The 14057-nt window shown below is 40.0% G+C and overlaps 2 protein-coding genes across 6 annotated transcripts in view; both read left to right on the forward strand.

Moving 5' to 3' along the window:
- On the forward strand, nucleotides 1–7410 carry CGGBP1 (CGG triplet repeat binding protein 1). Its single transcript, XM_054217387.1, has 2 exons — nucleotides 1–352; nucleotides 2850–7410. Exon 2 carries the CDS (start codon nucleotides 2872–2874, stop codon nucleotides 3373–3375), a length of 504 nt encoding a protein of 167 aa, XP_054073362.1. The 5' UTR covers nucleotides 1–352; nucleotides 2850–2871; the 3' UTR covers nucleotides 3376–7410.
- The window catches only part of BTLA (B and T lymphocyte associated), a 27649-nt gene continuing 17299 nt past the window's right edge, over nucleotides 3708–14057 (forward strand). For 3 of the 5 annotated variants that reach the window (XR_008468846.1, XM_054217375.1, XM_054217343.1), the window contains exons 1-3: nucleotides 3708–3831; nucleotides 8938–8992; nucleotides 13359–13707. Coding sequence is in view for 4 of the 5 variants with exons in the window: in XM_054217375.1 (XP_054073350.1) it covers nucleotides 13620–13707 (88 nt within the window). In the remaining variant the exon portion in view is untranslated. The remainder of the gene's footprint in view (nucleotides 3832–8937; nucleotides 8993–13358; nucleotides 13708–14057) is intronic. The other 2 variants (XM_054217365.1, XM_054217357.1) reach the window with 2 other exon arrangements.

Raw genomic sequence — 14057 nt, forward strand, 5'->3', positions numbered from 1 at the left:
CAAAGCCGCCGTCCGCTAGACGCCACCGTTGCCCTCCCGCGCTCTGACTGGCCCGGGGGCGTCTCCATCACGGTTCTTCAACCCGCCTCCCACCTCTAATTGGGCGAAAGCCCCGCCCGTCTCCGCGCGCCCGGGCCGGGGGGGAACCAATCGCTGAAGGGCTTCTCCCGCTCGGCCGCTCTGCGGTGGCGGGGCGGGCGCGGCGGTTGCTAGGCGGGTTGCTAGGTCCCGCCTACCGCGGGCGCCAGGGTGGGTCGGTCCGTCTGGCTGCGGCGCTGGCTGCACGGCGGCCCTCGGCACAGCAGCGGCGGCTAGAAGGAACGGGGGCGGCCAGGCCGAGCGGCCGGAGCGGGTAACAGCGCCTGGCAGGGGGCGGGCGGTGCTGCTGCTGCTTCCTCGGCGGGGCCCGCCCGGGGCCGCGCTCAGCCGCCTGTGGGGGTCGGGCGGTGAGGGGAGAGGAGGGAGCGGCGGCGCCTCCCGGCTCGGCCGTGGAGACACCCGCCGTGGCGGGCGGGGGAAGGAGCGGGGCGGCGCGGGGGGACCAGGGGGGCCGCACCTGTCTGCCATCGCCGAGGCCTGGGGGCCGGGCCGGGCCCTCAGTCCCCCGAGGCTGGGGTGAGGGGGAGGCGGGCGGTGGGCCCCGCCGGTCCTGGGAGGCCTTCACGGGTTAAATGGCGCCGTCAATCCGGTGACCAAACCCCCGGGAATAAACGCGCGGAGTCCTGGCTCCTGGTGCCGGCGAAACCTGTTTGGCGGTCGGCGATCCAGACCTATGTTTCCTCCCCGCCCGAAGGGCTGCCGGGGCTCGGCCGCGGGGTCCCCCTCCCAGCGCGGTGGGTCTGTCCCCGGGGACGCCGTTTTTAGCCGAGGCGTCCTCACCCGCCTTCCCCGGGGCACCCACCGCCCCGGCTGTCTGTCCTGCCTGCCCCATCGGCACCGCCACCCTCCCCGGCAGCCCCCAGGAGTTCAGGCATTAGTAGGCATCAAAGAATCCATGCCACAACTTGAGACAAAAAAACCCCAAAAAAACACAACACCAAAAATCCCGTGTTTCAGTAGTTGTGCTGCTGACAGAATTCCTGCGGATTTTGTCAAAGCATAAGGGCAAACGCCGAGTTTGGTAGGGGATTTGTTTTGATGTCTCAGAAGCCCGAGCGACAAGTTTATGTTGGGTTAAGGTTTTCCGCTTGATTTCAGGAAACGGTTGCTGAGGAAACTCATGGGGATAAATTGCATGAAGCAAAAAAAAGAAAGAAAAATAGATTGTTTATCTTATTCTGTAGTGTTGTGCAGTATCAGTCAAGACTTACCATTCTGGAAAGTAGTAGCAGATAGTGCAAAAAATTAACTAGGAAATTTGCTAACAGCAAGATCATTGTCTCCTTTTTTTTTTTTTTTTTCAAAAGGTTGTCATCTCTTACTGTAGCAATGTTTTAAGAAAAAAGACAATTGTGAAGACTGAATTCTCCATTCCTTTACTCTCTTTCCAGAGCAAGCAAAAGGCATTCTGAACAGCAGAAACTCCATTCAGTCCTTAGAGCTGGACAAGCTCAACTTATAGTTAGTTTGGAAATTCTGGTCTTTTAAAGTGTTGCAACAGCAAATTCTGTATGTCTAACAAAATAAGTACAGGGAATAATACGTCTAGAGGTATTCTGATCTCTCAGTCTACCCTATAAGCACTGGCAATATAAAATTCTTCCAAGTCATTCATACCCATAACTTAATGCTCAGGCAACCTATTATATTTCCTCTAAGTATTTGCCAAAATATATTTTTAATAAACAGCTGTTGCCATTTTTCTTGATAAGGAAGTGGGTAGTTAATGTAATGAACGGTCATTTTGCTCAAAGAACCTCAGCGCTTTTTCTTGACTTCAACTTTACTTTGAAAAGGACTTAAATTATCTTGGCTGAGATTTACACCAGCTACTCTATTTCTCAACAACAAAAAAAGAAGTAGGTCCTATTTGATTTTAGTACACTCAACTAGGTTATTGCCTGCTTTGGTAACATGCTGTAATTTAGAGTGATGTTAAAAAGTGTCCAGCTCTTGGTTAACACTTACCTTCCTCAGAGAAGTTGTCTTTGAAAAGGCAGGTTCTTATTTTACATTGAAATGTATGCGATTTTCTGTTCACGTTAGGATGTTTCACCAGTCTCTAGTTGCAATGACAAAATGATTTGCTGATTTGCTTTTGACTCTTAGTTAAGGTTCAATCTAATAGTTGTAGTTTGAGCTGGGGCAAAAGCGAGGGATGTTCCCAAATGAGTGCTGACAAAGCTCAGGTTTGGTTTTCTTGGTTTGGTTTTGTTTGTTGGGTTGTTTGTTGGGGTTTTTTTTTTGCTGGCTTTTGTAAGTGACAGTAGAAGTCTTCTAGCCTGATATTTGGACAACTGAGTTTTTGCTAACAGAGATAATAGATATTTTCAGGAAGTAAACAGAGAAACTCAACAGAACTAAGAAACTGTAAAGTATGTTGAAAATACTAGGAAGAAAGCACCCTTTACCTTAAAGAGTAAAGGATAAAAACTCTTCAAGAAAAAACAAAAAGCCTTTCTATTTGACTTTTCAGTAATGAACAGACTGAGTTTTGAAGGTTCTGTTGAGCTTTGTAGTTGTAGAGGCTAAAAAGTATTTTACTCTGACCCATCAGGAACTTCAGTCTCCTAAGTTCTTTGGACTTAAAGATGAATAACCTTTCAATAACAGTTTCACACATATATCTTACATGTAATTATCTTTTAGATGTCGATAAGCGCTGTATTGGATATTGAATAGATTGCATCCAGAACTATTTGGTTGAAATCAGGAGCAGACTTTAACAGTATTTTTTTTCCATCTTTCAGGTAAAGTTTATTGAAGGCAACAATGGAACGATTTGGAGTGAAGTCCGCTCCGTCACGTAACCGCTCGAAGACTGCTTTGTACGTAACTCCTCAGGATCGTGTAACTGAATTTGGAAGTGAGCTGCACGAAGATGGAGGAAAACTCTTCTGTACTTCCTGCAATGTGGTTCTGAATCACGTTCGCAAGTCCGCGATCAATGACCACCTCAAGTCTAAAACACACACAAAGCGAAAGGCAGAGTTTGAAGAACAGAACGTCAGGAAGAAGCAAAGGACTCTGACTGCCTCCCTTCAGTGCAACAGTACTGCCCAGACAGAGAAAACTAGTGTCATCCAGGACTTTGTGAAAATGTGCCTGGAGGCTAATATTCCACTTGAGAAGGCTGATCATCCGTCTGTGCGAGCCTTCCTGTCCCGCTATGTCAAGAATGGCAGTTCAATACCTAAGTCAGACCAGCTAAGGAAAGCATACCTGCCTGATGGGTATGACAATGAGAACCAACTCATCAATACTGAAGACCGTTGAGAAGAAAACTGTTTTCATCATCGTTGTGAAGTTTTACATATTGATGGTGTGGTTTATTTTTATATTCATGCATATATACAGTGTTACATATTGGTTTTACAAGCTATTTTGTATTATTGTAGAAATGACAATCTATTTGTGAACTTAGTGGTATGCCACAGGCTCTTGCTAACCCTGCTGTAGACTTTGGAGCTACATTGATGTAGAACTCATGATGAATGTGGGGAATGTACCTGGCATACACTTTATCTATGTTCAGTCCAGCTGTAACTGACGCTAAGAAAAAGGCACTTGGGATGGAGGACCTCACCTGCCTAAACTGTGCATCTAAATATCCGAGGAAGATGACATGATAGGGACTGTTAATCATGTCAGTGGATTGCTTTGTCCAGTGTCCTGACCATGAGTGACCAAGAAGAAGTGCTGCACATTTGAAATGCAAGAAGCTGTAGAATGGTTAGTTAAACTATAACTGCTCTGTTGGGGGAGGATTATTGCAAATTCCTAATCAAGTCCGATTTATGTTCTAAAATGGGAAATGTTTTTCTTCTAGAATACTCCCTTATCCTATTTGATGCAACTGTGTATGTATTCCATTATCTAGCTTAATTAACCAGTCTCTTGTATTGACCTCTGAACTCCACTATTCTCACAAAGCTAGGAGTTCTGCAGGTTTACCATGCCCGCCTTCTTAAAATTGCTATTTCATTGTCTTGGTTTAACATGTCCCCTTCAGTTTCAGTGCCAATCTTTGAAAGTGGAGTAGACAAACCAGTAACTGAGCGTGGTTTGCAGTGCAGCTGCTGGCAAGTAAAACTTATACTGGGCCAAAATCTTAGTAGAGAGGATTAATGCCTTTTTCTTACTAGCAGGACAAAGGATGCTAAATCTAAATCGGGGGTGGGGGAGGCGCTAAATTTCAGAGTTGAGAAAGTTTTTTTTACAATGCACAGAAGAAGAGGCTCCTCCATCTTTCCCTGAAGGTCCTCTACATCTCTGGCCTTGTCCTCAACCTTTTATTCAAAGGAGGTAAAGTGATTAAAATAGTTTTCAAAGTAGTTACTGCAAAGGTTATTCAATACCTGTAAGTGCAAATAGGAAAGTGTGTATACTTTGAAGCTATACTGGAATTACAGACCTGGGCTGTATTTCTTCCTCTGAGCCAAGGCCACATCTACTGGTCTGGCAAAAAGTGAAATGGGAAACTGCAGAATTTCAATAATGTTACCCTCTCCGAAATCTAGTAAACGATTACTGATCTATTCTAAATTATTATGCCAAATAGTCCTCTTGATGTAAATGCTCTATAAAGTTTTTGAATGGAACGTGGGAGCATTGTGCAGAGTGCTGGAATACAGCCAACTTTTGCTTGCTCTAGATTTCCTTGAGATGCTCTGGGTTCAGGGATGTGCCAAGCATCTTCAAGCAGCACAGAAACCCTCCACTCCATGAATACAATGGTGTAAGCATGCTTGAACTCCCTCAGGTGGAGCCGGTTGTTCTGTTCAACACCTTTTCCCCAGTAGAGTTTCACAGTATCTGTTTCTCAATATTTCTTTTATTCCATATATTTTCAGCAATGCTAAGTAATTGCTAAAATGAGACAAATAACTTGCATATTTTGTTTCTGTAGCTATTTTCCCTAGCTATTTCTAGAGTAGTCTCTTTTGCTGGATTGAGAGAGACTTACATAATTAGTAACAACTGGTTTTTGTGCAATTAGCTTCTACCGAAATGCACTTGGGTTACATTATAACCTTGTCATGTAGCCTTCTGCTATGAGACCTGTTTGAATAAACAGACAAAACTAAAAAGTAGAAAGCTGCCTATCCATCTGTACCAGTACACGGGTATGTGGTACACTGCTGCACCTTTGGCCTCCGTTGAAGCTAGCAGGGCTCCATGCAGTCATAGCAATCCTGTCAATGATATTGGTTGCTGGTTTAGAACTTCAGACAGAAATAACAGTAGTAATTTTTTTTTTCCTCTAATCCTAGATATCAAAATATGCCTTCCAAAATATTGTTTGCTGTTGCACAAGCTTGGGTTTAGCTTAAGATCATGAACTGCCTTGGACTAGAACCGTTTTATAAATCTTCTTAAGCCAAGTGAAAGGTACACTGCCAATAGCCTTTTCTGTCCTGATGATAACTGAAAGCGTTCTTTTACAGCTGCCGTTTCATTACAGTGAAACGATGTCCTTGCTTTAATTTTTTTTTTTTTTTTTTTTTTTTACCTTGTAAATGCAATCTTAGAATTGAAGCAAACAAAAAACAATGGAGTATCGAGAAAACAGGCTTCCATTAAACAAAAGCATCTAGAGAAGATGCTACGATTATATGGCATGAATTTGGGCTAGGTAGCTCAGTTCTTGCTATCATGGGATTTCACAAGCTGCGCCCCATAACCATTTTATATAGGATTCAATGCTGTATGTTTTTCCCTTGACTGGCAAACTGACAGACATTTTTAAGAGCTTAATGGTTACATTAAATACGCTCTTGCACAACTGAAAAAAAAATCAAGTTATTTTCATTTATACGGTTTTACATAAAAATAAAAGTTAGCAATGTCAACAGCTTTCGTTAAAAAAAGAAAACCTGCCATTTTCAATGAGGCAAAGCGATATTAGAACACTTAGGTTCTCAAAAGCTTACTCTACTTATAGGGCAGTTCGTGTACAGAGCCTCAATTCACAGAATTAATACAATTCTGTACGTATTTTCAGTAATTATTCTAATACCAATTTATTTTTTAAGCAGAATTACTGCAGAGGGTACGAGCCTGGTGAGGAACCTTATCAGTGCAGCCATAGGCTACCAACTCACAACAACTTGGAAGCAAAAATTGGTCATCATGATTTTGAATGGAACTGACTCAATTCCAATGCACAGCAGTTTGTAGGACTCTGGTGTCTTAATAAAGGGAAATTTTTGTTTAAAAAAAAAAGCCACAACTTTTTTCAAGCTTTTTGAAAAATCAAGATACTGATCCACCATTGCAACAAACGTTCATAATGGAGTAAAGCAATGAAAAATAAAGCACTTCCAGGTAATCTAGAAAGAATAATGAATAAGTAAGTTTATATTCATGGACATAACCCAGCTCATCAACAAGACACTTACACGTATTTTCTTTAAAAGTAAAAATGGTTCCACTCAGTCTTGGAATAGAGTCCTGCAAAAACTCAAGTTCAGAGTATAATTTTTGCCAGTGTGGCTATAGTTGGATAAAGCATAAATTGCTGTTGATCTTAGGGAAGATTTACAGCGGAAGTTTTCTGGTATACCTAAACCTAAGTAATAACTAATCCCTGAGGCTGTGGCTAGGTTGTTTAACAGTCTCCGTGGGGTTTTCCTTTATTTTCTGCATTATTTTTCGATGTATTTCCTGTAAAGAGTACTCTCAGAAGTAAAGGAAGGATGGTAACGACGTCTGCTTTTCATTTTACATACGTAAGTAGGGACAGGCTATACGGGATACTTTTTATTAGGTGGTTTTATTAATATATTATAAGCTCTAAGTGTAATATAAAAAAAAAAAGGAGAAAAAGAAGAAATATTTTCTTCTATGACCGTGTACTTGTATTAATTTAGCCAACTCAACAGCTAAAATTACTCCAAAGTGCTTTTCTTGGAACAACACTTTCAAAGAGTAAAATACAAACAGGAACATTCTTGGTTTTCTGACTACTTACATGTATGCACCATGTTAGTTTCAGCTTGCATGTTCTTGAAAATGAAAAAACATGAGTGAATTCAAATATTTTTTAAGCATTTTGAAGCCTGCAATTTGGCAGGTCCCTAGAGGAGGTGAAATACTCATCATAATGAAAGGGAAAGCTGTTTTTCAATTGCGAGAGAAACTTGGTTCTGCAAAGTATGGGATATTCTCATGATAGAAGGACTATTTTTAGCCAGAGCCCCTTTTAACAATTCTGTTGAACTGAACAGTGAAACGCTCCCTGCTAGGTTTTGCAGCATAATGAGCTGGTTTTCAGGGGAGAAAAAAAAAAAAAAGCTGGAAGTTTGGCAAGGATAATCTCTATTTATATTTACATATAAAGAGGGGCAAGACTCACTGTTGTTGTGTTCACATTGTACTCACTGCTAACTCTTTGTGTAATTTGAGTGCTTGTTGTCTTTGTACAATTTTAAGGTTGTGTCTAACTTTCAAAATAAATTTTTTTTAACAAAGCTGCTCATTGTAATAATGCTATTAGAGTTTAGTCTCTTTTGGGCTAGTGAAGATGCTTTATATTTGGTTTGCTGGTAAGGGTGTTTTGCTGATGGTAAGTGGCCAAAGAAATGGCTTTATTTAAACAAGTGATGAACTTATAATTAGATAGTGGAGTGAGGCTGAAAGTACCTGGGTCCTGCAGTGCCACAAGACTTCCTGTTAGAACAGTAAGATCAGAATAAGTGATTTAAGTTTTTATATTGAAATATTATTGGAAAAGAAATACTTTACTTTGTAAAGTTTTCACTCCATAATGGAAAAATGGTCCTTTTTTTAAAAAAATAAAGGAATTCCTTTTTCATAGAATTTATGCATGATCTCTTATTTTGCCAAGGAAGTGGATAAAGAACATGTGGTAGGTCACGTATAATGGTAATGTAAGATAGTAGAAATGGATGGTGACAGGAAAAATTAAAGAATGTACATGCTAGCTTAAGATAATATCAAGCTATGTGTTGAAGCAGTTTGTTGATGTATCTGTACAATCGCATTGAAGTCTGTTTCAGGACTGCTTGTACAGAACCCCTGTTTCCGGTCAAGTGCATGAATTTCTTCATGGTGGCAGAAATTCCCTAATTATGCCTTCTGTTGCAATTGAACACCAAGTGAAATAATTGTTATGCATTTTGACATTGCAGCAAATGATTTATAGGTATAGGATCTTGCAGCTGCCTAATGCTTCAGGTCTTTTCAGGAAGGGCTTCTGCAATGTGGAAGAATCGGGTCGTTCCAAACTATCTGCAAAAAGGTCACAGTTTGATTTCTGTCTCCCTTAGGGACTTCATGAAAATTGCAAACATAACATCAGCCCATCAGATTATCAACTGTAGGTTTGATTGTTTGCATGTTCCTTTTCCTGAATTCTTATCTGGCTTGACATCTCACGATGGATCAGTGGTAAACTTGTGCAACCTCTTGACTCATCAGCTTTTTAATCATTACTTTCTCATTTTCAGGTCACAGCACACTAAGATCAAGTTGCTTTTTGTTGCCTTTATACCAAATGGAAAAGCAGAATAGAAATAAACACACCTTTTTGTAAAGTTTTCTTGTGTGGACAATTCCTCTTTGTAACAGCATCTGTATACTTGCAAAATCAACGTATCAGTAAGGATTTGTGTGGAAGCTGATGCAGAATCAGGTGAAGTATATATATAAAGTTCAGTAATTAGGCCGTGCTGAATTCCTTTGATGACATTTTACTTTCCTAAGTGAATCATACTGTTTAACCCGTATTGAGGATACGTTAGGATGAAGTATACGTAACTGCTTTTAGGCCACATCTATGCTGATAATTAGGTTTGACATTTGTCATTTACATAGGCTGGACAGCAGAGACTGAAGGACAGACAATCTGTGGTGGTTCTGCTTAAGTCAGGTAAGGATTTATTTTTTTTTCCCCCATCCCACTGCTTTTCTCTTTCTGCAAGGGGTTTGGAATTTGTGGGTCTTGTGGTAGAGGCCACCTCTTTCACATTCAAAAGCAGAGAGCATATCTCACAAGTAGAAATACAAGGTGCAGGCTCTGAAACAGGATACAGAGAGCTACCGCAACTGTCAGTCAGGCTTGACGGAGGGCAGCCTCAAGACCAGAGTTGCCCCCGAAGCTAATTGTTATCTATTAAGTATGTTTAATACAGTTCTATTTAAGTATAAAATAGAAAATTAAGTATAAAATAGAAAATTAAGTATAAAATAGAAAATTAAGTATAAAATAGAAAATTAAGTATAAAATAGAAAATTAAGTATAAAATAGAAAATTAAGTATAAAATATAAATGATAACCAATTGCTGAATAGTTTCAGCAGTCCCTATTTCAAGTCCCTTTGAGCTTAGCTTTTGAGTTTCCCAACTTAAGGTTTCAGAAGCCAAAAACATTTGAAGATTTATTCTTGCAAAAGAACATTATTTTGCTAGATTTCTGCTAGACCTGGAGGAGGACACGAGGAAGATTACCGGTTTCAGTTGGTATGCAAAGCCTGCGTTCAGCCGAGCTAAACAAGCACAAGCGATTTAAATTTATTCATGCTTTAGATGTATTTAAGCACTTAGATCTCTCTATGTGTTGTCTCTTGTATAATTGTGCACAGGAAGGGGAAAAAAAAGCAGAGGACTACTATAGTGCAGTGGAGTGGCCAGTACTCATGTTGTACATGCTCTGAGAACACACTAAAATACAAGTACACATTCAGTAGAAGTTTCTTCTGTCCTTCAGTGGATACTTTTACTATTTCCTCCTATCTGATACTTCTGTTCAGTAAGAACTATTGTGTCCCTGAGGAAATAAGGAAATCTTCCATTTTCTCCTAACCAATAGAGTAGGTTATAGCAATGCGGTGGAAAGAGGCTATCATTCAGCAGTTCTGTTCAAAGCTGGAAGAAAAATAACTGGGCCCTTTAGAGGTTCTTAGGTGGGTTTTGTATATTGGTTTGCCTCAAGTGTTTGGTTTTTTTGTGTTTTTGTTGTGTTTTTTTTGGTTTGTTTTTTTTTTATCTGTCCTTCAGTGTACAGAGTAGCTCCCAAATTCAGTATTAGATTTCACTGCAGTAAATGAGACCTCCTTACTTTAATTCTTTTGTAATTAGCTGTAAATTGCTTCCTCCCTTCCCGTATTTCTGAAGCCTGTCATTACCGTAAGAGGCATCCTATAATTTGAATACCCATGCTTACACTTAGGGAAGCTTTTTATGTATATCAAACCCCTGAGTAGATTCTTAACCAACTCTGTATTGAATGAACTGACACCCCTTGTGAGAACGTCCAGGCCCATGCTCCATCTGTATTTTAGAAGCTGGTGCAAGATGTGTTTGTTGACTTAACAAAGCTTAGCTCATCTTATTAAACAGAAATTGCTGAGGAAAAAGCAGGGAGATGCAGAGAATCCCATTTTATGGAAAAAGGAAATAACTTGCATAGAAACAAAGTAACTAATCCCTCCTTTAGCAAGGATCTGGGGTGGTAAGATATGAGAACAGGCTGCAGGGGCGACCCATAACTCATGTGGCACCACGTACTACTGCAAGCTGCCTCATCAGTAGTGACAGGCAAGGAACTGAAAGGTAGACTAAATTGTTGTTCCTTGCAAATACTAAAGCTTCTTCATGTGGTGTAGTGAAGATAATTTTCATCAGACTTACTGAAGCCTGCTATCTAAATGCCGTATCTCTCTATGTGGTTGGAGGCCAATGTCTAACCACCCACAAACAGGGAAAATGCAACCCCAAAATACAACATCATCTTGTCAGAAGAAAAACTGAGGTGGGACAGAAGGAACATTACACAGTTGGGGTTTTTTTTCCACTTGCTTTCAGTAAAGCAGCAGCAGACATGTCAAAGTGGACTGAATCAAGCGAAGAAAGTTTCTATTGATAGCAATCCTCATGTGTTTAAGACTCTCTGAATTTTACTCCATATTTTTTGAGCCTCTTCCTGAAAATAGTATTCAACACACACAGAACTGTGCTAATCATTATGTATGAATTGCATTGAATTCTCTTAATTCTTGAAATACTTTTTATCTGTTAGGATTCAGCTGAGGCCTGATTTGCATATAGCAAAGGAGTTACTGCAGATAGTGGAAATAGGTGCCATCTAGTGACGTCTTCTTCTGCCATCTTCAAATGATATCTCACCTTGAATTAAATGCATATGCTCCTCCCTCTCCTAGTTATGCAGTTTTAGATTAGGAATCTCATTTCTTTATTTGGTAAATAGTTATTTTGTATTTACTAAGTATTTACTATTCTTTGAAACATGCTTTTAAAGCAAAACTAGACTATTTTAGTGTCTCAAATTCAGGGACTGATCTTCTCAAAAAATTAGAATGTAAGTTACTGTTTGGAGATCTGAAAGATCTCATTTATAACTTAATAATATCACAAAACTAAAAAAGCTCCCAGGCACATCTCAAGGAGGTAATAAAGTCTTAACAAGAAAACGTGAGAAATTCAGATTCTTTGCCATGTTCCAGCAGATTCTCAAAATACTCCGCTATAAAAACCCACAACCCTACTTTTAAGCTGAAAGGAGATAAAGGAAATATAAATAATAAATAATTTATAAATAATAAAGTGTCAGCATTACAAGTCACATTTGCCAAAGCCTTTTTCAGAAAACAGCTCCAAAACCCACAAATGAGCGCCCAAGAGATTTACTATTGAAAATGCAAAGTAAAGAATCCTCACAAGCCACGTACAGTATGCGGTACAGGAAATACTTACTCCTTCCTGCCACTCTGACTCACCTCACTTCTCCCGAAATGCTAACATATGACAGTACCTGTCTTACAGTTCAGAATACTTCCACAAAGTTACCAAAAGGAATTATCCACCCAGAAAACCAATCTCAAAACACCGTAGAGAAGAGACAAAACCTTGTCTTATTAAAAAGCTTCAGTCAGTTAGCAAAGGACTCAGCCCAAAACAGTCTTCTAACAAGAATACAGAAATTAAGTACCAACTACTAATATTATGTTCCTAGTGTAAACTTCAGAGAACTCTACATCAACACAAGCAGAAACTACACTGCCAGGAAGCATACCCCTTAGGGACTAACTTTGCTAAGGTAGATATGGATTCAACCACTAGATGTCTTCACTATACAGAAATGCAATCCGTGGTTCTAGTATTTTGTCTGAAGTGGAAGTATGCTGTGTGTGCAGTTATACTCAAGGAGTTTTCTTTCATAAATGTTTTCCATTCAGGCTGAATTGTAATTTTTGTAAGGCTATTTCAGTTTCTCACAAACATGAGTATGATTCTCCTGATCATCATGTACTTAGCCAGACGCTTCCAACCATGAAATTTTGGAAAGCCATTAAATTATTTTCTCCAAAATATTACTTTGAAAAAATCCTGATAATTTAGATTTTTGTTCGCACATAACATGCATATGTTCTGTCTAGAAAGCTTGAAATATTTAAAATAGAATAGTTCAGTTGGAAGGCACCTACAATGATCATCTGGTCCAACTGTCTGACCACAAGTTAGAGCATGTTTTTAACAGCATTGTCCAAATGCCTTTTAAACACTGACAGGCTTGGGGCATTGACACTTCTTTAGGAAGCCTGTTCCAGCGTTTGACTACCCTCTTGGTAAAGAGCGTTTCCTAACATCAAGTCTAAACCTACCTATTTTAACATAGGATTTCATAACTGCATTAATTTCTTCCCTGGTTTCTATTTGTGGTTATATTTGCATTAGAAGGAGAAGTGATAATTGCTACGTACAAAGTTCCTGTTCAACCTTATTTTGGTTCTAAATTTATGAAGAAACGCTGCATTGACAGAATTTTTTGGGAAGGTTCAGCGTTTTAGAAATATTTAGGGGGAAAAAAAGTGTCGAAGACATGCTGAAAAAGAGCCCACAAAATCCAAATACTTGGCCTTGTGTTATGAGGATGCTAAGGCTAAATAGTAGAAGCAATCATCTCTTACAGTGCAGATTATTGTAAATTAATCTAATGCAAATTAAGACCATTCAGACACATGTTTCTGACATCTACTAGCTTGTGAAAGTGAATTTGTTCGGCTTCTTAATTTGCTAATGTTGGATTAGAGTAATACACAAGGACTGAACAAGTTTAAAATACTGTTGTGCATCCCTTCTCTCTGCTATATCGCTGCTTGTAAAACCAAAACCTCAATTGCTGGAGCATCTTTCAAAAAAATAAAACCTGCAGCTGTGCTTGTTACACTGTAAGGGGAGCCAGAGAAGGGTGAAATATGTTTTGCCTTGAATTGCAGAGAAGTTCTGAGATGATGTGAAATGATCAAGCAGTTCATGTTTCAACCACACACACAAAAAAAAGAAGACAACTGCGTAACTCATGAGATTTCTGCAGATACGTTGCTTCCCCACCCCTTTCTGCACTGTCTTGACAGAAGAACTAGAGAAGGGAATCAGCTCAGACATATACCCCGGGTAAACCTAACAGGATGCAAGAGGCCATCTGAACTGCGCTTTTTAAACCCACGGGAACCTCTTCTCTCTACCATGCCCAGAGCATGAAGGCTCCTCTAGTCATGATGATAAAAACGATATTACTGTACATCCTTCTAGTAACGCTGGCTCAGAGCAACTATCAAGTTTACGGTAAGACGTGGTCTTATAATTTAACCTGTCTGTAGTTATTAAACATTGAGGGGGGAGAACAGAAACCAAAGCGGTGCTTAGTGAACCTTGGCTATACTCTGTGTCTTATTTTATTACCATATCAGAGACTTCTAATTTGATTAAAGACAATGATGATGACAATAATTAGGAAATATTAGGTCTAGACCAGAACTCTAGCACGTGGGGACAAAATACATCTTGCTTCGTGGCCAAAGGCTCTGCCTTCAAGTGGTTTGGCAGCATTCACGCCTCTGCTTGAAATCCAGGAATCCTACTACCTCTGAGCTGGATCAGCAAATTGTCCTTACCAGATGAGTAAGTGTACCTTC

The sequence above is a fragment of the Rissa tridactyla genome, chromosome 1 (assembly GCF_028500815.1).
Source record: "Rissa tridactyla isolate bRisTri1 chromosome 1, bRisTri1.patW.cur.20221130, whole genome shotgun sequence".
In the NCBI taxonomy this organism is placed as follows: Eukaryota; Metazoa; Chordata; class Aves; order Charadriiformes; family Laridae; genus Rissa; species Rissa tridactyla.

Coding starts and splice junctions, on each gene's coding strand:
- CGGBP1 (XM_054217387.1), top strand. CDS start 2,872: ATGGAACGATTTGGAGTGAAGTCCGCTCCGTCACGTAACCGCTCGAAG.